Raw genomic sequence first — 25,155 nt, forward strand, 5'->3', positions numbered from 1 at the left:
CAAATCAACAACCAACAACCAGCATCAGGGACAAAGGGGTACTCCCCCGGGCTAACTACAGCACTTATTGTATGACCCCAAAACAGTGACCACAAAGACCGCTTGTGCAGAGGCGACCTGATTCAAAGCTGGGACGGGGAGTGATAGGCCCATATCGGCTGCGCCTTGGAGATTCGGCTTGAGCAACCTCCCGCCCCAACAGTGAGTACAACGCCAAGGCCGTATACAGGGAAGACCCCCCGCTGCCCTCCCTGGGCGTAGTCTGGTGACCCGGCGGTACTGCCCACTGGGCCTGGGGCATTCAGGAGAAGATCCCCTGGAGATGGTCAGGGGGGGCCTATGAACTGGAAGGAATCCCTGCAGAGATTTCGACGCAAGCCCTCAGGCTCACCAACCCACCCGGAGAGGGCGGCCCCGGCACACCTGGACATGTCTGACACTAGCACAGTCACCAAAGGTATGGCTGCCCTCCTGGAGGAAATAAGAGGCTTCAGAGCAGACATAACGCTACGGCTGGATACCCTGGATAAAAAAGTGGACAATATAGACGACAGGGTCCAAGCGCTTGAAAACACAGCCTCGAATGACATATTCGAGACGCAATTCGACATGCGCCTATCGGAACTCGAGAGGAGAGAAGAGAAATGCTCCCTAAAGCTGGATGACTTAGAAAATAGGGAACAATGCTGTAATCTTCGCTTTTTGGGGTTCCCGGAGCGGGAAGGTGAAACGCAAATGGACATAATCAAAGCTGTGAACGCAGTGGTGGGATCACTCTTTGAGGGGGCGAACACGAATGAACCCACTATTGATAGAGCTCACAGGGCGGGAGCGGTCAACAGAGGCCCCAGGTCCATTCTCGTGCGTTTCCACTACTTCGCGGAGAAGAACAAAATACTGGAACTGGCATGTAAGAGGGGCCCGGTGGACTGGGAGGGGGCCCGGATTTCGGTGTACCAGGATCTGTACGCCTTCACCCTGGCAAGACGTCATCTGTGTTCCCCGCTGACGAAAATGCTCCAAACCAAGGGGGTCCGATACAGGTGGGGATACCCTTTTTCGCTTCCCTTTGAACTGGAAGGGTACAAATATGCCCTGGTCACGGAGGATGACATTCGCAGGGTGTCGGGTGAACTTCTCGGAGAACCAAACATGGAAGGGGAAGACCAAGAGCGTGGAAGAGAGCCCGTTGGACCCGGGAGAATTAAGGCTTCTCAGGAGAGACGTAAAGTCCGAGGCCACAGGAAGTTCAGAAGAGTGGCTCTGACATCCCCTGGGCAACCTGACACCTGAGGAACCCCAGGAAGCTTCACGGTCTAGTTTGATTTCCATGCCATTGGGGGAAGCACTGTAATCATTTGTAATCTAAACATGATAGGGGGGGGGGCTCAAGTAGTGGTTGTTGAAGAGTTTAAGAGCCCGGAGGAGGGAGACAATGGTGGCCTGGCTCAGCGACAGGATGAAGCTGCTGGTCTGCCAGGGGTTCAGGGGGAGGCGAGAGGGGGGAGGGAAGGGTTGGGGTTTGTTTGAGAGGATTTTAGTGGGGCCAAGCCAAGTTTTCTGGTCTGTTTTGTAACTGTAGGTTTGTTATTTGACTATAGCGGGGGGTGGAAGTACTGCGGGAGCACTGGAATTAGTCGTCCCGAGAAGGGAGACATAAGCTCTTACCATCGCTATGATGGATGATTCCTTGCAATATTTGACAGTGGGTTCGTTAAATGTGCGGGGACTCAACTCTCCCACCAAAAGGTTGTTGCTGGTGAGGGAATTCACAAGGCTCCGGCTCCAATTCTTATTTGTACAAGAAACACATTGGGTTAGGGACAAGGAACCAAAGCTGAGAGCTAAAGCTATTGAACAAGTCTATGCAGCGTCCTTCCAGGCCAAGAAACGGGGAGTGGCCCTATTGGTTTCCCCCGGGGCTCACTTCGTTCTCAAAGCCCAGAGGTCAGACCCGGAAGGACGATATATCATGGTTAAAGGGGAGGTGAGGGGTCGGCTGTTCACCCTGGTCTGTATTTATGCTTCGAATGAGGCGCAAGATGGCTTCTGGATGGGGATGAGAGAGAAAATTGTAGCATTTTCTGAGGGTACTTTACTGGACGGGGGGGACTTTAATATGGTTCTTTGCCCTGATAGAGACAGGAGCTTGCCCAACCCATGCCCTAATCAACGCCTCCAAAAAAAACTGGCCGAGGCATTTCAATCAGTTAACGATGATCTGGGCTTGAGCGACACACACCACACAGAAAAAGATCGAGACCCCGACTTCACATTTTTCTCGAAACCCCATGCTACTTTCTCCTGTATTGATTATATCTTGGTTGACGCCACGCTCCGGGGCGAGGTCACGGAATCAGGGGTAGAGGTGGTTCCCTGGACAGACCACGACATGGTTAGAATAAAAATGGGTGTGCCCCCGGCCCCGCCACCTGTGTCCTTACGGAGGTGTAACGACCTCCTTCTGCACGACAAAGAGGTGCGGCAATCCCTCCTTACAGCTATCACCGAATACTTCTCTATCAACGACAAGGGGGAGGTCGGAGTTATGGGTGTCTGGGAGGCATTCAAGGCGACCATTAGAGGCATTCTCATCGAGATAGGTTCAAGAAAAAAGAGGGAGAGGGGCCAGGAGGAGGAATTGTTGAGGAAAAAGATAGAGGCTATCCAACCGGGTGGGAAACTAAAAACACAAATGTTCCCCCGGAAAGTGGGAGGAACTCCAAAGGTTGCGCGCAAGCCTGGCAGACCTCCAGGTGGGACAAACAGAAAAAAAGCTGTCCTTCCTGAAAAAGAAGTACATGGAAAAAGGGGAAAAGGCAGATAAAATACTAGCTTGGAGGCTCCGGGAGCTCAGAAATAGTAGGAGGGTTAACTCCATCCGGCCACCGGGAGGGGAGCCAACTGTAAGAGATAATAAAATAGCTGAACACTTTCGGCACTATTATGAACGCTTGTACAGCTCGGAATACGCAGGGGACGGAACCGAGATCGATAACTTTTTGGACTCCCTCCCGATTCCTGGCCTCTCACCCGAAAAAGCAGACATACTGGATCTCCCCGTATCTCCAGAGGAGATAATAGATACCATATCCTCCCTGAAGAGTGGAACAGCCCCAGGCGACGATGGGTTCACAGTCAAGTTCTATAAGACCTACCGGTCAACGCTAGCCCCGTTTATGGCCAAAATGTTCAACTCGGCACTTGATCAGGGCACCCTCCCACCCTCGATGATGTCAGCACTGATAGTAGTAATCCCCAAAGAGGGGAAGGACCCTTCCCAGTGTCAATCATATCGCCCCATTTCCCTTCTTAACGTGGATGTCAAGATCCTGGCCAAACTTCTGGCGAAACTCCTCCCCTCACCAATACACCGAGATCAGGTAGGGTTCATCCCGGGACGCCAGGGTTCCGATAACATACGGAAGACCCTAGGCCTCATGCATGAGGCCTCGAGGCAGGGGATAGAGGGCTACTTGCTAGCTTTAGATTCTGAAAAGGCCTTCGACCGAGTCGAGTGGCCTTATATGGGCAAAGTTCTCCAGAAAATGGGCCTCGGGGAGAATTTTTGTAGATGGGTCTCGACACAATATAATACCCCCACGGCAAGAGTCTTGGTCAATGGCGGCACGTCGGAACGCCTGGCTCTATCTAGAGGAACCCGGCAAGGCTGTCCCCTTTCCCCCCTTCTATACGCTCTGGCAATGGAGCCCCTGGCCATAGCGATCAGAGCGGACCGTGAAATTACAGGGATACGCTGTGGCGACTGCGATTTTAAACTCTCTCTATTTGCCGACGATATCTTGGGGTACCTAACCAACCTCCAGGTCTCACTACCTAGATTATTCGATCTTATAAATTTCTATGGGGCCTTCTCAGGGCTTAAGATAAACGCCTCCAAGTCTAGTATTATGCCAATGGGTCCCGGGGACAAAGACATTGGGGATCGCTCGGAATTCTTGGGAGTGAGAATAGAAAGAGTGTCCACTAGGTATCTGGGCACCTGCGTTCCTAGGAACCTTTCGCTACTATATCAGTGTAACTTCCCGGAGATTTTGGCCAAAATTAGCAGCGATCTCAAACGCTGGGCGCCTCTTACACTATCCTGGTTTGGCCGCATGGTGACGGTTAAAATGAATATCTTACCTCGCCTACTGTATCTCTTTGCAGCCCTCCCTGTGGTCATTCCTGAATCCTTCTTCGAGGTTTTACATGCCCGAGTCCTCCAGTTTATATGGGACGGGAGGAGAGCAAGAGTCAAATTTTCCACCTTGACCCTGCCGAAGTCTCACGGTGGATTCACCCTTCCCGACTTCAGACTATGTTATAAAGCAGCTCAGCTCCGGGTGATGATGGAGCACATGCGAGAGGATATGAGGACATATTGGACATACATAGAAGATATCCATACCCACCCAAAAAAAGTTAGAGATCTACTATGGGCCTCCCCTAAAACCATCCCCTCCCATCTTAGAGAACACCCCACACTAGCAGTCTTATGGGCAGTCTGGAAACCGAATAAAGATAACAAAATGTTGTCATCCTGGCCGTCCCCTTTAACATCGTTATGGGGTCCCCCTATCAACCTAGACACCAGAGGCTTCCGCGACACTCAAGCTTGGTCAGATATGGGTTTGGAGAGAGTTTCCCAACTCTCCCGCGAGGAGGGCTTCATAGATTACGAACAATTGACCGAAGCACTGGGTGACAAACCACCATCGATCTTTGAGTATTTGCGTTTGAAGGGAATCCTGACTCACCCTCGGTGGGCTGACAGCCTAAACCGTCCCCTCACCCCCTTTGAAGAAGTAATAGCTAAAAGTGTCTCTCTGTCCCAGTTCTATAGTACCTTGATAACGGCTAATTTGGAGGGTAGGCAACCCTTCAAACGAATATGGGAAGAAAGGCTGGGCATGACGTTGGATGACCACACATGGAGGGCAATTTTCAAAACTATATTTACCGGTACTTTGTACACCGCAGCCATGGAGCACAGCTTCAAGATTCTCCACTCCTGGCATCGCCCCCCAGCCACACTCTCCAAAATGTTCGCAGAAGTATCCCCCTACTGTCCTAGGTTATGTCACCAAAGAGGCACATGGTTCCATATGTGGTGGGGATGCCCGGTTATTCAGGTGTACTGGTCGGAGCTTCTTAGCTGGATTAAGGATATAGAGGGATTCAGTCCATCGCTACTCCCCTTAGAAATCCTCCTGGGTACTCCCATGCCGGAAACGGAACAGAGTGCATTCCCGAGGGTCATCGGGGCCATGCTGAGGGCGGGGAGGCTAGCATTGGCCCAAAAATGGAAAAGTGCCTTAGCACCAACCAAGGAGGAATGGCTTTGTAAATTAAGGGTCATATTTACGTATGAAAAACTTACGGCAGTGAAAAATGATAAAGTCTCGGATTTCACACAGGAATGGACAGCAGTTCTCCTCCACGACGAATGTGTCTCTATGCGACTGTAAAGATATGTCTTATTATGTATCCTCTGGGCTTACCCCAACACCGGCCCTAGAACTGGAGACTGTCCCTCATTTTGCTCTAAACCGCGCTGTTCCCACGATGTCATATTGTATAACAAATGCATACAATGATGTTCGAAAGTTCTCTCTGCAGCTTCTATAACCTGCAAAAACCTCAAAACTTGGTATGTTGCAAAGTTGGGGGGAGGGGGGATGAGGGGTGGGGGAATGGGATTTAAAGATAAAAAACGTTGACATCCTTGTCTGTAAGCCTATTGTATGGTTGGTGGGGACTGCCGTTGTACCCCACCTTGTATGTACTATGTCAATAAAAATATAGTTAAAAAAATATATATATATAAAAGACATGGAAAAGGGACAAGAAGAAGAAAGGAGACAATTTCACATAACATTGTCATTTTAATTTTACATGGACAATTTTTTCCTGAGGTATCTTAAGCATTATTTCTCGTGCTGCTATCTTTGTGCTTTTAAATGCTTCTGTTCATTGCACTGACACCTCTTTCATTTTCTTGTGGCGTTTCTACTGCTACACTGTCGTGGGCTTTTCTTACATCAGACATGTGCACCTGGTACTTAAGTCCTTTCACTTTTACTGAAAGTGGGGAACAGTATATTACCTCCTACGGCCCATGGAACCTGGTTGAGTTCCATCTTCTTACAAAACTGTGAACATATACTAGTTTGCCAGGCAACAGTGGTTTGGTGGGACTATCAGGTGCTGCAGTTGTTGTATCTGTCTCATTTTCCCTTGTGAAGGGTGGCACTATTTGTTTGGCAATGCGTTGCACTGCCCTTGTTAGTTGGGTGAGGTATTCTTAAAATATCGCTGGTTGTTCTGTTAATTCCCCATAGGTCTGCTCCGGCATTCCCTTGCAAAGTGACCCTACCTCCTGCATGACCAGCACTGTCCCGGAGCACCCCCCCATTGGTCCTTGTCCGCCATATCCTCCTCCTCCCCGCTGTCCTCTGTACCCACCTCTTCCTCTGCCAGGCCTTCCTTGTCACTGGGGTCCCGCGTAACGTTCCTCTCCGCCCCACTGTTCCTGTCCATCGTCTGCCCATGCTGCAGCCATTCTAGCTTGTATAGCTACAGACACCCCCTTTCTTCCCCTTGCTGTTCTGGGGGTGTTTGCCGCGACCTTCGCTAACTTGCTGTGTACTAACTTCGCTTCCTCTGCTAACGTCCTCTGTGCTGTTTCTTTTTCTCTTTCTTTGATCCTCCTGCAATGGTGCACTATGATGCTTTGTATTACTGGCCAACCCTTGGCTTCTATCCCAGCTATTTTATCAAGAGCCTTCTGTACCTGCTTCGGGAGGCCTCTTTTGATAATGCAGTAAAATAGGTAGGTGAACTGGTCCCAGGCCATGCCCGGCTTCGCCGGCCACATCTCCTTCACCCAAAGAATGAACTGCGCAGCATCTTCTTCATCCCCCATAGTGCATTGCATTATTGAGTGTAAATCGGGGGTATCTGGGAAGGTCCTCTTGTGCTCTTATATTATTAAAGGATGCACCATCATGCATGTCATTCCCCAGGGATACTCCTGGGAACCCCACTTTCACCCACACTGCGTCTGCCTGGTCACCTACTGCCATTACTAGGAGACTTTTGACATCTTCAATTGCTAATTGGACCCCTGCCGTGTTCTTTTCAAACACATAGATCCATTTTCCCGCGCCCCCAGAGACTGGTGGGAGGGCCTTGAGGAGATTTGTTTTGTCCATTAGTACCCAAGGCACATAATGGGGCCTTCCCGCTCCCTTATGGATAAATGGCATTTGTAATTTCGACCTTATCTTTTCCTTACTTGCCTTCACTGCTTTCTTTTTTGATAATGATATCCTCCCTACCCTGTTCCTTATGATATGATATGATATGATATGATATGGCATTTGTAACGCGCCTATACACAGGTGTTTCAAGGCGCGACGAGGCAGGGAGGGGGGGATCAAAGGGAAGACAGACAACAATAGAGGGGAAGGGAAAAGTGCAAGGGGAAAGGGAGAGGCGAAAGTGCAGTACAAGGGTAGAATAATAACAAGATAAATAATAAAGGCCAGCTGGTGGCAAGTGCAAGGTAGGTGCAGACAAGCGCTGGGAAGGGGGGCTGTAGAGATAGACAGTCCCGCAGTGCAGGGGGCTGCGGGACCTTAAACTTCCCTCCCAACCTGCTACTTCTGTGACGTGTGGGGTGGCCCAATGCACTTGTGGTAGCGGTAGCCCTCCCTCGACCCCTCCTTCGTCCTCGTCAAAATCACTCCAGATTTCTTCATCACTCTCTGAAGCAACAGTATCGTAACGTACACTTTCTGTCTCCCCTTCTCTTTCCACTCGCACAGCTTTAATTGGTGCGCTGTCTATGCCAAAGAGAAAATCCACAGATTTCCACTAATCCTCTGGTAATGGAGAAGATCTTTTCACCGGGGGTTGTACTGGCGGTTGGTCTCCCCCTGGCACTGATAAAGGTGCTTCCCATAATGTTTCCAATCGGGCCAATTCTGCTTGAGTGGATGTTGGTACTATTTCTAGATCTCTATTTGTCGGCCCTGTGGGGGCAGGAGTAGTTGTTAGTTGGACATAAGGAGGGGCGGGGCAGGGCAGTTGCCGGAGTAGTTGGCGCACTTCCCTCTGGTACATACACTGGGTCTGCGTACCCCTTTTGCAGGTCGCTGAGCAGCGGATATAGTTTTTTGGGCTCTTTATTCTCTTTTTTACCCTTTCCCTTATCTTCCCTTTCCCCAGTCGCAACCCACTTCCTTGTCCTTACTCTGTACGGCGGGTGCTTCTTTGAACATTTTCCACAAGTCTAATACTTGCCTCCTATTTTGTAGCTTCTTCCCCTTGTATTTAGCCATTAAATGGGTGGCGACATGATCAAGTATTCCCTTATCAAAAGACTCCTCTTCCGGCAAGACGCAGGTTGTTCGCTCCCCCTTCAGTTCCACTACCAACTCGTTGTGATTTTATTTTTTTATCTTCTCGGTACAAGGGGAGGTTTTTACAATTATGGGACAGTGGGATGTACATCCCCATGTTTGGGCACATACTTCCTTCTCTCTTTCCATTCTGTTAACCTCTTCTATTCAGAGGGTAATACAGGGGAACGTATGTTTTTTACCTCACCCCTCTTTAGAACTTTTTCTTTGTTTCACATAAATAACATGAACCATGGAACACTTTAAAAGAACACAACCAACAAATATTTCAACAATACAAAACATAAAACACAAGTTTAACCTTACCCAACAATCCCCTAACCCCCTTTCACACCTTCATTCACATCACCTGTGCCCCTCCTGGGCCTTCCTCACAATACTGAAAAAAAACACTAGAGAAAATTAAGACCTAAAACAACAACTACTGTTTACTATCGAGCCTACTCCTTATATGAGGCTCCTACTTTGTTCTCTTTTCTCTTTTAATGTATGCACTGGTCAGGACAGTGCAATCCGGCAACGGCTTCTACCCCTTTTCAGAGCTATGTTCCCGTATCTCCTCTTTTCTTCAACTTATTTCTCCCTATAAAAAACAATGGCCATAAAAGAAAAATACAAAATTCTCAGCTACACATCTCATTCACTCACACTCCAACCATGCATGTTCTTTTCCCCCTATTATTGCATCCCCCAACCATATACTCCCACTCCTCCCTTATTTTTCTCCCTTGCAATTAGTACTCGCGTGCCAGTGTTCTTCCAAGAGCCTCCTTTTGTGGTGTAGCCCGAAGGGGCCTCCCCGTGGAGGATCCTGCTCAGCTCCGGCCAGCAGTTGGGTATTCACAAAGCTGGGACACACAGAACCTGCTCAGGAGTGTACACTTTTTGTAGAACTCTGCCCACCGTGTGGCGATGGCCCTCCACGGGTAGCCCCGAATCTCGCTCCAGGTACGGAAGTATCTCAAGGACTATCACGCACAAAGGGGTCACCAAATGAAGACTGGCACCTTAGCATGCACGTGTCCCAATAGATAGAATAAAGTACACATCCCTCTAGCGGATGAGACCAGGAGAGTAATTGCAAGGGAAACAAAATGTATATAAGTAAATGAATGCAAGCAAAGAACTCTGCTGCCCGAGAGCGCTCTGCTAACAGATACACAGGCAGCACATTAAAAAGGCAGCAAGCATCATAGATTACATCATGTATAGGTAACAAACTTAGTTGGCTAAGCACATGAACTAATCCCAGCTCCATAGGGGATGCCTGGTTTCCATTGGCTGCTGTCTCCATAAGTCACAGTGCACGTGGTCAGCTGGGCTCATCGTCGCAGGGTGAAGGTCGGTCGAGTTTCACAGAGATGACATAATGCTATCTGGCTAAACTGAACAGAAATTCGCATGCAAAGAATAATGGCTGGCATAAACCATTGCATCAAAGGGGGTCGTTTATAAAACATAGGCAAATATATGTAAATTCTAACCCATGCTTTTATGGGGGGGCATGGGACAAGGTTCTTTCTTACAGGTGCCTTATCAGAAGGTTTGATCTGATTTATTGTCCCTGGGGACTCACGATTTCAAAGGCATGGGGGATAGGTGTTAGTTTTAGAAGAGAATATATGATCACTCTGGATTTGATATATGGTGGGTAATTTAGGGTGGTCCAGCCGAAGAGTCTGGTGAGCAGATGCATTCAAAGCGAATAGGGGGTATGCGGCCAGATGACCATGGCTTGGCAGGGAGGGGGTAGAAAGGGCATGAGTCGGTCAGCTGAGATGGATGGGGCACTGGGCCTGGAGCAGGCTTGGTCTCTCATTCTGCGATGAGCACATAATGTTAGTGCTCGATACTCGCTAATGGCAACAATGAAGGGCTGAGTTTCTGTGAGAGCATGACTTGTGCAGAGCTGGCAAGGGGGTGGAGGTGGCGGGGGCTGGCTGTGCGCTGCGCTGGGAGAGGGAGAGCTGATGGGCCTAAAAAAAAGATGGCGTTTGGAAGAACACAAAATGGAGTCCAATCTACACACATTAGTTACACTTCTACACACTTGTATCTAAGATGGGTGATGCGAATATGTACGGAAGGGGCAGAGATGTCTCCCCTCTTAGCTCACACACCATCTACCCACTGAGGGAATGGTAGAGGGGGGCGGGATATACTACCTCTCCCCAACACATTGTACTGGGTAAAATTAACACCTGTTATTTAGAGTGCTATGGAACCTCAAATTCTTCTTCGAACAAGCTAGAAACCAACAAAATGTACTCCAGTGTGTAGAATTGGCTACTTTCACAGCCTTTGTTTTGCGGTTTACATGAAAAAATCCAAGAAACATTATTTGTACTTGGACAACAGTACTGTTTGTTTGCAATTTTGTTTTTAATTTAGCACTTTTGTCTGGCTTTTTCCAAAATAACTATCCTGACTTTGGGGACCGGGATAGTACATTTCTTAATCTTCATTGCAATCCATAGAGTATTCAGAGACCTCCCTGGGTGCTGTTTATCAGTGAAGAATTCCAAAAGCTAGATATTGGGCAAGCTAAATATTTTGAAAATAATTATCTTTGGCCCATCCAGATAATTTAAAGATTAAAAAAAACATGTCTTTGTATTTGGGAAGCATGTATTTATTTATTGTTATAGGGTTGGAGGATGCACATACATTCTGGCAGCAGCGATAAGGTTCAACACCTTTCATTTGTACCCAGTAGTGTATTGAAACAATGCGTAAGTGGCCTCCAGGAAGGAATCCGACACAAGAGGTTTGTAACTATATTAAACAATGCAGAGTTTCATCGAAAACAAAATCAAGCCAGAAAGATAATAAAATCCTAGAATAAAGTACTAGTCTTTTATAGAGAAAAAATATTCGCCACACACTTGAAGAAAATTGCGCCACACTTATATTAGGTAATTGATTGTTGGATTTATGTAGTTAAAGTCACTAGCATAAATTAACAAAGGGCCCTTTTAGGATGACACGTGTTTTGACACAATAGTGTCCTTTTCAAAAGTCAAACTTTTGAGGGTTGATTTATCCCATGAATTTTATGATCATTTCAGACGGCATCTTTCTATTTGGAAATTAGCTATCAGCCCTGATTTGAAAAGGACACTGATGTGTCGAAACACTTGTCATCCTAAAAGGGCACTTTTTGTTATTTTATGCTAGTGACTTTAACTACATAAATCCAACAATCAATTGCCTAATTCAAGTGTGGTGCAATTTTGTTCACGTGTGTGGAGAATATTTTTTCACTGTTCTACTAAGGGGGTGGGGTTTTGCCCCTTTATGCCCCACACAACTGCGACACACTCTCCTATTATAAATAGCTACTTGGTGCATGTGTCTAAGCAAAGTTGGCACCACAACAACCTCAAAAAACCAAGCATACTAGTCTTTTATAGTTTGCAATCACTGTGCTATACTCCTGGAGGATTCTAACAAACACAGTACAGTTTCTGTGTGGTTCCCACAAAGTTACTCTAGCCATAATGACGAGTTACCTGGGTGGTAACGGACCGCAGGCCGTTAACGAGGGCCCCGAGACATTACCACCCGGTACAGCCTGGGTGACTCGTCATGGCTATTTGCTGCCCGGGTTTACGATCCGGGGCACTAATAGGCATTTATTTCTTTGAAAATCAGGTTGTGTTGAGCATGCAACCTGTTCTTTCAAACAAATACTAATCTAACATGGCTGGCATGGAATGGAAACGAGGCTCCAATCAAGGCATCAGACTTGAGAAGAGGGGCGCTGCAACCTCTTCTGGTAAGTGGGAGTGAGGGAATGAAGGGTTTTGGTGATTGGGTAAATGATGGGGCATGCTCTGGCAGTTACCGAGGTTGCTCGGAGCGTAGGCTTATACCGTGAGGTTCAACCTGTGTTCCGAACAACCTGATTGGCTGCAACGCCTGCCATGATGCTGATCATAGTTCCTGACATTTCCACGCAGTCATTTTCAGTTCATGAGTTGTTTGAAGGGACCAGGAACCCTTCTGTGTTTGATAGCAAATGTTGGCTTTCCAGAGCTTCGAAGCTCAACATACAGATGAGTTGGTTTCTTCCCAAGGGCTGGTTGTTTTCCAGACTGCAGTTGTTGAATGCCCCTTTCCTCCATCCCCCCCCTCCAGCAAAGGTCAACATGGCGAATTCTGAGCTAATCATAGGCTAAAGTTGATCAAGAGTCCACCACAGGCTCTGGGTTCTCAGTGAGGCCCTACTGGACAAGAGACTCATTGGGCAAGTGTTTGGTTTCCTTGGTGGGATTGACAGAGATTGTGCTATGGCTCCTGGCCAGCCTCTATCTTTCTTGCTGTTCGTCTCTCAAGGGATTTAAGGCTTATGCCCTGCCAATTAATCAGCCCAGGTCAATAATGCTTTGTACTTCTCTAATACTTGAACCTGGGCTACATCCAAGCTCAGGCCCTGCTGTTTCCACCTGCCTCTGAGAAACCTGGTTAGCTTTTGATCTCACTCACTTTCAGTCTCACGCTCTCCCTTTCTGGTCTCGCTCTCCCTTTCTCTGGTCTCGCGCTCTCTTTCTCTGGTCTCGCGCTCTCTTTCTCTGGTCTCGCGCTCTTTCTTTGGTCTCGCGCTTTCTCTTTCTCTGGTCTCGCGCTTTCTCTTTCTCTGGTCTCGCGCTTTCTCTCTTTCTCTGGTCTCGCGCTTTCTCTCTTTCTCTGGTCTCGCGCTTTCTCTCTTTCTCTGGTCTCACGCTTTCTCTCTTTCTCTGGTCTCGCTCTCTCTTTCTCTGGTCTCGCTCTCTTTCTGCACTTTTGTCTGGTCTCTCCCTCGTGCGCTTTTGTCTGGTCTCTCCCTCGTGCGCTCTTGTCTGGTCTCTCCCTCGTGCGCTCTTGTCTGGTCTCTTTCTCGCTCTCTATTGGTGTCTCGGTCACTCTCTCGCTCTGTTTTGGTCTCGGTCTCTCTCTATCTCGCTCTGTGTTGGTCTTGGTCTCTCTCTCTCTCTCTCTGTGTTGGTCGGTCTCTCTCTATTGGTCTCTCTCTCTCTCTTTCTGTTGGTCTCTCTCTCTCTCTATTGATCTCTCTCTGTGTTGGTCTCTCTCTCTCTGTTGGTCTCTCTCTCTCGCTCTCTGTGTTGGTCTCTCTCTCTCTCTCTCTCTCTCTCTCTGTGTTGGTCTCTCTCTCTGTGTTGGTCTCTCTCTCTCTCTGTTTGTCTCTCTCTCTGTTGGTCTCTCTCTCTCTCTCTATTGGTCTCTCTCTCTCTATTGGTCTCTCTCTCTGTCTCTATTGGTCTCTCTCTCTGTTGGTCTCTCTCTCTCTCTTTGTTGGTCTCTCTTGCTGTGTTGGTCTCTCTCTCGCCCTCTGTGTTGGTCTCTCTCGCCCTCTCTCTCTGTTGGTCCCTCTCTGTATTGGTCTCTCTCTCTCTCTCTCTCTCTCTCTCTCTTTGTTGGTCTCTCTCTCTCTGTTGGGGTCTCTCTCTCTCTCTGTTGGTCTCTCTCTCTCTCTCTCTCTGTTGGTCTCTCTCTCTCTCTGTTGGTCTCTCTCTGTTTCTGTTGGTCTCTCTCTCTCTCTCTCTGTTCTCTCTCTCTCTCTCTCTCTCTATTGGTCTCTCTCTGTGTTGGTCTCTCTCTCTCTCTGTGTTGGTCTCTCTCTCTCTGTGTTGGTCTCTCTCTCTCTGTGTTGGTCTCTGTTGGTCTCTCTCTCTCTCTCTCTCTATTGGTCTCTCTCTCTCTATTGGTCTCTCTCTCTCTCTCTCTCTCTCTGTTGGTCTCTCTCTCTCTCTCTTTCTCTCTCTCTGTGTTGGTCTTTCTCTCTCTGTTGGGGTCTCTCTCTCTCTCTGTTGGTCTCTCTCTCTCTCTCTCTCTCTGTTGGTCTCTCTCTCTCTCTCTCTCTGTTGGTCTCTCTCTCTCTCTCTGTTGGTCTCTCTCTCTGTTTCTGTTGGTCTCTCTCTCTCTGTTCTCTCTCTCTCTCTCTATTAGTCTCTCTCTGTGTTGCTCTCTCTCTCGCTCTCTGTGTTGGTCTCTCTCTCTCTCTGTGTTGGTCTCTCTCTCTCTCTCTCTCTCTCTGTGTTGGTCTCTGTGTTGGTCTCTCTCTCTCTGTTTGTCTCTCTCTCTGTTTGTCTCTCTCTCTGTTGGTCTCTCTCTATTGGTCTCTCTCTCTCTCTCTCTATTGGTCTCTCTCTCTCTGTTGGTCTCTCTCTCTCTCGCCCTCTGTGTTGGTCTCTCTCGCCCTCTCTCTCTGTTGGTCCCTCTCTGTATTGGTCTCTCTCTCTCTCTCTCTCTCTCTCTCTCTCTCTCTCTCTCTCTTTCTCTCCCCTCTCTCTCTCTCTCTCTGTGTTGGTCTCTCTCTCTTTGTTGGGGTCTCTCTCTCTCTCTCTCTCTCTCTCTGTTGGTCTCTCTCTCTGTTGGTCTCTCTCTCTCTCTCTGTTGGTCTCTCTCTCTCTCTCTGTGTTGGTCTCTCTCTCTCTCTGTTGGTCTCTCTCTCTCTCTGTTGGTCTCTCTGTTGGGGTCTCTCTCTCTCTCTCTCTGTTGGTCTCTCTCTCTCTCTCTCTCTCTGTCTCTGTTGGTCTCTCTCTCTCTCTGTTGGGGTCTCTCTCTCTCTGTGGGTCTCTCTCTCTCTGTTGGTCTCTCTCGCTCTCTCTGTTGGTCTCGCTCTCTCTCTCTCTGTGTTGGTGCCTCTCTCTCTCTCTGTTGGTCCCTCTCTCTCTCTCTATCTCTGTGTTGGTGCCTCTCTCTCTCTCTGTTGGTCCCTCTCTCTCTCTATCTCTCTGTTGGTCCCTCTCTCTCTCTCGCTCTGTGTTGGTCTCTCTCGCTCTGTGTTGGTCTCTCTCGCTCTGTGTTGGTCTCTCTCGCTCTGTGTTGGTCTCTCTCGCTCTGTGTTGGTCTCTCTCGCTCTGTGTTGGTCTCTCTCGCTCTGTGTTGGTCTCTCTCGCTCTGTGTTGGTCTCTCTCGCTCTCTCTCTCTCTCTCGCTCTGTGTTGGTCTCTCTCGCTCTGTGTTGGTCTCTCTCTCTCTCTCTCTCTCTCTCGCTCTGTGTTGGTCTCTCTCTCTCTCGCTCTGTGTTGGTCTCTCTCTCTCTCTCGCTCTGTGTTGGTCTCTCTCTCTCTCGCTCTGTGTTGGTCTCTCTCTCTCTCTCGCTCTGTTAGTCTCTCTCTCTCTCGCTCTGTTAGTCTCTCTCTCTTTCGCTCTGTTAGTCTCTCTCTCGCTCTGTGTTGGTCTCTCTCGCTCTGTGTTGGTCTCTCTCTCTCGCTCTGTGTTGGTCTCTCTCTCTCGCTCTGTGTTGGTCTCTCTCTCTCGCTCTGTGTTGGTCTCTCTCTCTCTCTCTCTCGCTCTGTGTTGGTCTCTCTCTCGCTCTGTGTTGGTCTCTCTCTCTCTCTCTCGCTCTGTGTTGGTCTCTCTCTCTCTCTCGCTCTGTGTTGGTCTCTCTCTCTCGCTCGGTGTTGGTCTCTCTCTCTCGCTCTGTGTTGGTCTCTCTCTCTGTGTTGGTCTCTCTCTCTCTCTGTTGGTCTCTCTCTCTCGCTCTGTGTTGGTCTCTCTCTCTCTCTCTCTGTGTTGGTCTCTCTCGCTTTGTATTGGGCGGTCTCTCTCTCACTTTTTGTTGGTCTCGCTTTGTTTTGGTCTCTCTCTCGCTTTGTTTTGGTCTCTCTCGCTTTGTTTTGGTCTCTCTCTCTCTCTCTCTGTTGGTCTCTCTCTCTGTTGGTCTCTCTCTCTGTTGGTCTCTCTCTCTCTCTCTGTGTTGGTCTCTCTCTCTCTGTGTTGGTCTCTCTCTCTCTGTGTTGGTCTCTCTCTCTCTCTCTCTCTCTTTCTCTCTCTGTTGGTCTCTCTCTCTCTGTTGGTCTCTCTCTCTCTCTCTGTTGGTCTCTCTCTCTGTTGGTCTCTCTCTCTCACTCTCTGTTGGTCTCTCTCTCTCTCTCTGTTGGTCTCTCTCTCTGTTGGTCTCTCTCTCTGCTGGTCTCTCTCTCTCTGTTGGTCTCTCTCGCTCTCTCTGTTGGTCTCTCTCGCTCTCTCTGTTGGTCTCTCTCGCTCTCTCTCTCTCTCTCGCTCTGTTGGTCTCTCTCTCTCTCTCTCTCTCTGTTGGTCTCTCTCTCTCTCTTGGTCTCTCTCTCTCTCTGTTGGTCCCTCTCTCTCTCTCTCGCTCTCTCTCGCTCTGTGTTGGTCTCTCTCTCGCTCTGTGTTGCCTCTCTCTCGCTCTGTGTTGGTCTCTCTCTCTCTCTCTCTCTCTCGCTCTGTGTTGGTCTCTCTCGCTCTGTGGGTCTCTCTCTCTCGCTCTGTGGGTCTCTCTCTCTCGCTCTGTGGGTCTCTCTCTCTCGCTCTGTGTTGGTCTCTCTCTCTCGCTCTGTGTTGGTCTCTCTCTCTCGCTCTGTGTTGGTCTCTCTCTCTCGCTCTGTGTTGGTCTCTCTCGCTCTGTGTTGGTCTCTCTCGCTCTGTGTTGGTCTCTCTCGCTCTGTGTTGGTCTCTCTCGCTCTGTGTTGGTCTCTCTCGCTCTGTGTTGGTCTCTCTCGCTCTGTGTTGGTCTGTCTCTCTCTCTCTGTGTCGGTCTCTCTCTCTCTTTCTGTTGGTCTCTCTCTCTCTTTCTGTTGGTCTCTCTCTCTCTTTCTGTTGGTCTCTCTCTCTCTTTCTGTTGGTCTCTCTCTCACTCTGTGTTGGTCTCTCTCTCTCTCTCTCTCTCTCTCTCTCTGTTGGTCTCTCTCTGTTGGTCTCTCTCTCTCTCTGTTGGTCTCTCTCTCTCTCTGTTGGTCTCTCTCTCCCTATTGGTCTCTCTCTCCCTATTGTTGGTCTCTCTCGCTGTGTTGGTCTCTCTCTCTCTCGCTCTCTGTGTTGGTCTCTCTCTCCCTCTCTCTCTGTTGGTCCCCCTCTGTATTGGTCTCTCTCTCTCTCTCTGTTGGGGTCTCTCTCTCTCTGTTGGTCTCTCTCTCTCTCTCTCTCTCTCTCTCTCTCTCTCTCTCTCTCTGTGTTGGTCTCTCTCTCTCTCTGTTTGTCTCTCTCTCTCTCTCTGTTGGTCTCTCTCTCTGTTGGTCTCTCTCTCTCTGTTGGTCTCTCTCGCTGTCTCTGTTGGTCTCGCTCGCTCTCTCTCTCTCTGTGTTGGTGCCTCTCTCTCTCTCTGTTGGTCCCTCTCTCTCTCTCTCTCTCTCTTGGTCCCTCTCTCTCTCTCTCTCTTGGTCCCTCTCTCTCTCTCTCGCTCTGTGTTGGTCTCTCTCTCTCGCTCTGTGTTGGTCTCTCTCTCTCGCTCTGTGTTGGTCTCTCTCGCTGTGTGTTGGTCTCTCTCGCTGTGTGTTGGTCTCTCTCGCTGTGTGTTGGTCTCTCTCGCTGTGTGTTGGTCTCTCTCGCTGTGTGTTGGTCTCTCTCGCTGTGTGTTGGTCTCTCTCGCTGTGTGTTGGTCTCTCTCTCTCGCTCTGTGTTGGTCTCTCTCTCTCGCTCTGTGTTGGTGGTCTCTCTCTCTCGCTCTGTGTTGGTCTCTCTCTCTCGCTCTGTGTTGGTCTCTCTCTCTCGCTCTGTGTTGGTCTCTCTCGCTCGCTCTGTGTTGGTCTCTCTCGCTCGCTCTGTGTTGGTCTCTCTCGCTCGCTCTGTGTTGGTCTCGCTCGCTCTGTGTTGGTCTCTCTCTCTCTCTCTCTCGCTCTGTGTTGGTCTCTCTCTCTCTCTCTGTGTTGGTCTCTCTCTCTCTCTCGCTCTGTGTTGGTCTCTCTCTCTCTCTCGCTCTGTGTTGGTCTCTCTCTCTCTCGCTCCGTGTTGGTGTCTCTCTCTCTCTCGCTCTGTGTTGGTCTCTCTCTCGCTCTGTGTTGGTCTCTCTCTCTCTCTCGCTCTGTGTTGGTCTCTCTCTCTCTCTCGCTCTGTGTTGGTCTCTCTCTCTCGCTCTGTGTTGGTCTCTCTCTCTCGCTCTGTGTTGGTCTCTCTCTCTCTCTCGCTCTGTGTTGGTCTCTCTCTCTCGCTCTGTGTTGGTCTCTCTCTCTCGCTCTGTGTTGGTCTCTCTCTCTCGCTCTGTGTTGGTCTCTCTCTCTCTCGCTCTGTGTTGGTCTCTCTCTCGCTCTGTGTTGGTCTCTCTCTCGCTCGCTCTGTGTTGGTCTCTCTTGCTCTGTGTTCGTCTCTCTCTCTCTCTCGCTCTGTTGGTCTCTCTCTCTCTCTCTGTTGGTCTCTCTCTCTGTTGGTCTCGCTCGCTCTCTGTTGGTCTCGCTCGCTCTCTGTTGGTCTCGCTCGCTCTCTCTCTCTGTTGGTCCCTCTCTCTTCTCTCCTCTCCTCTCCTCTCGCTCTCGCTCTTGCTCGCTCGCTCGCTCTCTCGCTCTCTCTCTCTCGCTCTGTGTTGGTCTCTCTCTCTCGCTCTGTGTTGGTCTCTCTCTCTCTCTCTCGCTCTGTGTTGGTCTCTCTCTCGCTCTATGGGTCTCTCTCTCTCGCTCTGTGTTGGTCTCTCTCTCTCTCTCTCTCGCTCTCTGTTGGTCTCTCTCTCTCTCTTGGTCTCTCGCTCTCTCTGTTGGTCTCGCTCGCTCTCTCTCTCTGTGTTGGTCCCTCTCTCTCTCTCTCTCTCTCTCTCTGTGTTGGTCCCTCTCTCTCTCTCTCGCTCTCTCTCGCTCTGTGTTGGTCTCTCTCTCGCTCTGTGTTGGTCTCTCTCTCGCTCTGTGTTGGTCTCTCTCTCGCTCCGTGTTGGTCTCTCTCTCGCTCTGTGTTGGTCTCTCTCTCTCGCTCTGTGGGTCTCTCTCTCTCGCTCTGTGGGTCTCTCTCTCTCGCTCTGTGTTGGTCTCTCTCTCTCGCTCTGTGTTGGTCTCTCTCTCTCGCTCTGTGTTGGTCTCTCTCTCTCGCTCTGTGTTGGTCTCTCTCGCTCTGTGTTGGTCTCTCTCGCTCTGTGTTGGTCTCTCTCGCTCTGTGTTGGTCTCTCTCGCTCTGTGTTGGTCGGTGTCTCTCTCTCTGTGTCGGTCTCTCTCTCTATTGGTCTCTCTCTCTCTTTCTGTTGGTCTCTCTCTCACTCTGTGTTGGTCTCTCTCTCTCTCTCTCTCTCTCTCTCTCTCTCTCTGTGTTGGTCTCTCTCTCTCTATTGGTCTCTCTCTCTCTATTGGTCTCTCTCTCTCTCTGTTGGTCTCTCTCTCTCTCTCTGTTGGTCTCTCTCTCCCTATTGTTGGTCTCTCTCGCTGTGTTGGTCTCTCTCTCCCTCTCTCTCTGTTGGTCCCCCTCTGTGTTGGTCTCTCTCTCTCTCTCTGTTGGGGTCTCTCTCTCTCTCTCTCTCTGTTGGTCTCTCTCTCTCTCTCTCTCTGTGTTGGTCTCTCTCTCTCTGTGTTGGTCTCTCTCTCTCTCTCTCTCTCTTTCTGTGTTGGTCTCTCTCTCTCTCTCTCTCTCTCTCTGTGTTGGTCTCTCTCTCTCTGTTTGTCTCTCTCTCTCTCTCTCTGTTGGTCTCTCTCTCTGTTGGTCTCTCTCTCTCTCTGTTGGTCTCGCTCGCTCTCTCTCTCTGTGTTGGTGCCTCTCTCTCTCTCTGTTGGTCCCTCTCTCTCTCTCTCTCTCTCTCTCTCTCTCGCTTGGTCCCTCTCTGTCTCTCTCTCTCTTGGTCCCTCTCTCTCTCTCTCGCTCTGTGTTGGTCTCTCTCTCTCGCTGTGTGTTGGTCTCTCTCGCTGTGTGTTGGTCTCTCTCGCTGTGTGTTGGTCTCTCTCGCTGTGTGTTGGTCTCTCTCGCTGTGTGTTGGTCTCTCTCGCTGTGTGTTGGTCTCTCTCGCTGTGTGTTGGTCTCTCTCGCTCTGTGTTGGTCTCTCTCGCTGTGTGTTGGTCTCTCTCGCTCTGTGTTGGTCTCTCTCTCTCTCTCTCGCTCTGTGTTGGTCTCTCTCTCTCTCGCTCTGTGTTGGTGTCTCTCTCTCTCTCGCTCCGTGTTGGTGTCTCTCTCTCTCTCGCTCTGTGTTGGTCTCTCTCTCTCGCTCTGTGTTGGTCTCTCGCTCTGTGTTGGTCTCTCTCTCTCGCTCTGTGTTGGTCTCTCTCTCTCTCTCTCGCTCTGTGTTGGTCTCTCTCTCTCGCTCTGTGTTGGTCTCTCTCTCTCGCTCTGTGTTGGTCTCTCTCTCTCGCTCTGTGTTGGTCTCTCTCTCTCGCTCTGTGTTGGTGGTCTCTCTCGCTCTGTGTTGGTGGTCTCTCTCTCTCGCTCTGTGTTGGTGGTCTCTCTCTCTCGCTCTGTGTTGGTGGTCTCTCTCTCTCGCTCTGTGTTGGTGGTCTCTCTCTCGCTCTGTGTTGGTGGTCTCTCTCGCTCGCTCTGTTGGTGGTCTCTCTCACTCGCTCTGTGGTGGTCTCTCTCGCTCGCTCTGTGTTGGTCTCTCGCTCGCTCTGTGTTGGTCTCTCTCTCTCGCTCTGTGTTGGTCTCTCTCTCTCTCGCTCTGTGTTGGTCTCTCTCTCTCTCTCTCGCTCTGTGTTGGTCTCTCTCTCTCTCGCTCTGTGTTGGTCTCTCTCTCTCTCTCTCGCTCTGTGTTGGTCTCTCTCTCTCTCTCTCGCTCTGTGTTGGTCTCTCTCTCTCGCTCCGTGTTGGTGTCTCTCTCTCTCTCGCTCTGTGTTGGTGTCTCTCTCTCTCTCGCTCTGTGTTGGTCTCTCTCTCTCTCTCGCTCTGTGTTGGTCTCTCGCTCTGTGTTGGTCTCTCTCTCTCGCTCTGTGTTGGTCTCTCTCTCTCGCTCGCTCTTTGTTGGTCTCTCTCTCTCTCGCTCTGTGTTGGTCTCTCTCTCTCGCTCGCTCTTTGTTGGTCTCTCTCTCGCTCGCTCTTTGTTGGTCTCTCTCTCGCTCTCTCTGTTGGTCTCTCTCTCTCTGTTGGTCTCTCTCTCTCTGTTGGTCTCGCTCGCTCTCTGTTGGTCTCGCTCGCTCTCTGTTGGTCTCGCTCGCTCTCTGTTGGTCTCGCTCTCTCTCTCTGTTGGTCCCTCTCTCTCCTCTCTCTCTCCTCTCCTCTCGCTCTCGCTCCTGCTCTTGCTCGCTCGCTCGCTCGCTCTCTCGCTCTCTCTCGCTCTGTGTTGGTCTCTCTCTCTCTCTCTCTCGCTCTGTGTTGGTCTCTCTCTCGCTCTGTGGGTCTCTCTCTCTCGCTCTGTGTTGGTCTCTCTCTCTCTCTCGCTCTCTGTTGGTCTCTCTCTCTCTGTTGGTCTCTCGCTCTCTCTGTTCTCGCTCTCTCTCTCTGTGTTGGTCCCTCTCTCTCTCTCTCTCTCTCTCTCTCTCTCTCTCTCTCTCTCTCTCTCTCTCTCTGTGTTGGTCCCTCTCTCTCTCTCTCTCTCGCTCTGTGTTGGTCTCTCTCTCTCGCTCTGTGTTGGTCTCTCTCGCTCTGTGTTGGTCTCTCTCGCTCTGTGTTGGTCTCTTTCGCTCTGTGTTGGTCTCTTTCGCTCTGTGTTGGTCTCTTTCGCTCTGTGTTGGTCTCTTTCGCTCTGTGTTGGTCTCTTTCGCTCTGTGTTGGTCTCTTTCGCTCTGTGTTGGTCTCTTTCGCTCTGTGTTGGTCTCTTTCGCTCTGTGTTGGTCTCTTTCGCTCTGTGTTGGTCTCTTTCGCTCTGTGTTGGTCTCTTTCGCTCTGTGTTGGTCTCTTTCGCTCTGTGTTGGTCTCTTTCGCTCTGTGTTGGTCTCTTTCGCTCTGTGTTGGTCTCTCTCTCTCGCTCTGTGTTGGTCTCTCTCTCTCGCTCTGTTGGTCTCTCTCTCTCTCGCTCTGTGTTGGTCTCTCTCTCTCTCGCTCTGTGTTGGTCTCTCTCTCTCTCGCTCTGTGTTGGTCTCTCTCTCTCTCTCTCGCTCTGTGTTGGTCTCTCTCTCTCTCGCTCTGTGTTGGTCTCTCTCTCTCTCTCTTGCTCTGTGTTGGTCTCTCTCTCTCTCTCTCTGTGTTGGTCTCTCTCTCTCGCTCTGTGTTGGTCTCTCTCTCTCTCGCTCTGTGTTGGTCTCTCTCTCTCTCTCGCTCTGTGTTGGTCTCTCTCTCTCTCACTCTGTGTTGGTCTCTCTCTGTTGGTCTCTCGCTCTCTCTGTTGGTCTCGCTCGCTCTCTCTCTCTCTCTCTCTGTGTTGGTCCCTCTCTCTCTCTCTCTCTCTCTCTGTTGGTCCCTCGCTCTCCCTCTCTCTCGCTCTGTGTTGGTCTCTCTCGCTGTGTGTTGGTCTCTCTCGCTGTGTGTTGGTCTCTCTCGCTGTGTGTTGGTCTCTCTCGCTGTGTGTTGGTCTCTCTCGCTGTGTGTTGGTCTCTCTCGCTGTGTGTTGGTCTCTCTCGCTGTGTGTTGGTCTCTCTCGCTGTGTGTTGGTCTCTCTCGCTCTGTGTTGGTCTCTCTCGCTTTGTGTTGGTCTCTCTCGCTGTGTGTTCGTCTCTCTCTTTCGCTGTGTGTTCGTCTCTCTCTTTCGCTCTGTGTTGGTCTCTCTCTTTCGCTCTGTGTTGGTCTCTCTCTTTCGCTCTGTGTTGGTCTCTCTCTCTCGCTCTGTGTTGGTCTCTCTCTCTCGCTCTGTGGTGGTCTCTCTCTCTCGCTCTGTGTTGGTCTCTCTCTCTTGCTCTGTGGTGGTCTCTCTCTCTCGCGCTGTGTTGGTCTCTCTCTCTCGCTCTGTGTTGGTCTCTCTCTCTCGCTCTGTGTTGGTCTCTCGCTCTGTGTTGGTCTCTCTCTCTCTCGCTCTGTGTTGGTCTCTCTCTCTCTCGCTCTGTGTTGGTCTCTCTCTCTCGCTCTGTGTTGGTCTCTCTCTCTCGCTCTGTGTTGGTCTCTCTCTCTCTCGCTCTGTGTTGGTCTCTCTCTCTCTCGCTCTGTGTTGGTCTCTCTCTCTCTCGCTCTGTGTTGGTCTCTCTCTCTCTCGCTCTGTGTTGGTCTCTCTCTCTCTCGCTCTGTGTTGGTCTCTCTCTCTCTCTCTCTGTTGGTCTCTCTCTGTTGGTCTCTCTCTGTTGGTCTCTCTCTGTTGGTCTCTCTCTGTTGGTCTCTCTCTGTTGGTCTCTCTGTTGGTCTCTCTCTCCCTGTTGGTCTCTCTCTCCCTGTTGGTCTCTCTCTCTCTCTCGCTCTGTGTTGGTCTCTCTCTCGCTCTCTCGCTCTGTGTTGGTCTCTCTCTCGCTCTCTCGCTCTGTGTTGGTCTCTCTCTCGCTCTCTCGCTCTGTGTTGGTCTCTCTCTCTCTCGCTCTGTGTTGGTCTCTCTCTCTCTCGCTCTGTGTTGGTCTCTCTCTCTTGCTCTGTGTTGGTCTCTCTCTCTCTCGCTCTGTGTTGGTCTCTCTCTGTTGGTCTCTCTCTGTTGGTCTCTCTCTGTTGGTCTCTCTCTGTTGGTCTCTCTCTGTTGGTCTCTCTCTGTTGGTCTCTCTCTCTCTCGCTCTGTGTTGGTCTCTCTCTCTCTCGCTCTGTGTTGGTCTCTCTCTCGCTCTGTGTTGGTCTCTCTCTCTCTCGCTCTGTGTTGGTCTCTCTCTCTTGCTCTGTGTTGGTCTCTCTCTCTCTCTTGCTCTGTGTTGGTCTCTCTCTCTCTCTCTCGCTCTGTGTTGGTTTCTCTCTCTCTCTCGCTCTGTGTTGGTCTCTCTCTCTCGCTCTGTGTTGGTCTCTCTCTCTCTCACTCTGTGTTGGTCTCTCTCTCTCTGTTGGTCTCTCGCTCTATCTGTTGGTCTCGCTCTCTCTCTCTCTCTCTCTCTGTGTTGGTCCCTCTCTCTCTCTCTCTCTCTCTCTCTCTCTCTCTGTTGGTCCCTCGCTCTCTCTCTCTCTCGCTCTGTGTTGGTCTCTCTCTCTCTCCCTCTGTATTGGTCTCTCTCTCTCCCTCTGTATTGGTCTCTCTCTCTCGCTGTGTGTTGGTCTCTCTCGCTGTGTGTTGGTCTCTCTCGCTGTGTGTTGGTCTCTCTCGCTGTGTGTTGGTCTCTCTCGCTGTGTGTTGGTCTCTCTCGCTCTGTGTTGGTCTCTCTCGCTCTGTGTTGGTCTCTCTCGCTCTGTGTTGGTCTCTCTCGCTCTGTGTTGGTCTCTCTCGCTCTGTGTTGGTCTCTCTCGCTGTGTGTTGGTCTCTCTCGCTCTGTGTTGGTCTCTCTCCCTCTGTGTTGGTCTCTCTCCCTCTGTATTGGTCTCTCTCTTTCGCTCTGTGTTGGTCTCTCTCTTTCGCTCTGTGTTGGTCTCTCTCTTTCGCTCTGTGTTGGTCTCTCTCTTTCGCTCTGTGTTGGTCTCTCTCTCTCGCTCTGTGTTGGTCTCTCTCTCTCGCTCTGTGTTGGTCTCTCTCTCTCGCTCTGTGTTGGTCTCTCTCTCTCGCTCTGTGTTGGTCTCTCTCTCGCTCTGTGTTGGTCTCTCTCTCGCTCTGTGTTGGTCTCTCTCTCTCGCTCTGTGTTGGTCTCTCTCTCTCTCGCTCTGTGTTGGTCTCTCTCTCTCGCTCTGTGTTGGTCTCTCTCTCTCGCTCTGTGTTGGTCTCTCTCTCTCGCTCTGTGTTGGTCTCTCTCTCTCTCGCTCTGTGTTGGTCTCTCTCTCTCTCGCTCTGTGTTGGTCTCGCTCTCTCTCGCTCTGTGTTGGTCTCTCTCGCTCTGTGTTGGTCTCTCTCGCTCTGTGTTGGTCTCTCTCTCGCTCTGTGTTGGTCTCTCTCTCGCTCTGTGTTGGACTCTCTCTCTCGCTCTGTGTTGGTCTCTCTCTCTCTCGCTCTGAGTTGGTCTCTCTCTCACTCTGTGTTGGTCTCTCTCTCTCTCGCTCTCTGTTGGTCTCTCTCTGTTGGTCTCTCTCTGTTGGTCTCTCTCTGTTGGTCTCTCTCTGTTGGTCTCTCTCTGTTGGTCTCTCTCTGTTGGTCTCTCTGTTGGTCTCTCTCTGTTGGTCTCTCTGTTGGTCTCTCTCTGTTGGTCTCTCTCTCTGTGTTGGTCTCTCTCGCTCTGTGTTGGTCTCTCTCG

At 50.4% G+C, this 25,155-nt stretch overlaps 3 protein-coding genes across 4 annotated transcripts in view; 1 reads left to right on the forward strand and 2 right to left on the reverse strand.

Annotated features, from left to right (window-relative positions):
* The window catches only part of LMLN (leishmanolysin like peptidase), a 951,783-nt gene that overhangs the window by 227,622 nt on the left and 699,006 nt on the right, over positions 1-25,155 (forward strand). The window lies entirely within an intron of this gene.
* Positions 14,103-14,821, reverse strand: LOC138489543 (chromobox protein homolog 8-like; the record flags this gene model as incomplete). Its single annotated transcript, XM_069617273.1, has 2 exons — positions 14,103-14,159; positions 14,774-14,821. Coding segments are annotated over 2 exons (105 nt in total), but the record flags the coding sequence as incomplete, so codon positions are not given.
* Positions 21,487-23,985, reverse strand: LOC138489544 (RNA-binding protein 25-like; the record flags this gene model as incomplete). The annotated part of the gene is made up of 3 exons (XM_069617274.1): positions 21,487-21,552; positions 21,968-22,018; positions 23,863-23,985. Coding segments are annotated over 3 exons (240 nt in total), but the record flags the coding sequence as incomplete, so codon positions are not given.

The sequence above is a fragment of the Ambystoma mexicanum genome, chromosome 9 (genome assembly GCF_040938575.1).
Source record: "Ambystoma mexicanum isolate Mex_15411 chromosome 9, UKY_AmexF1_1, whole genome shotgun sequence".
NCBI classification, from domain to species: Eukaryota; Metazoa; Chordata; class Amphibia; order Caudata; family Ambystomatidae; genus Ambystoma; species Ambystoma mexicanum.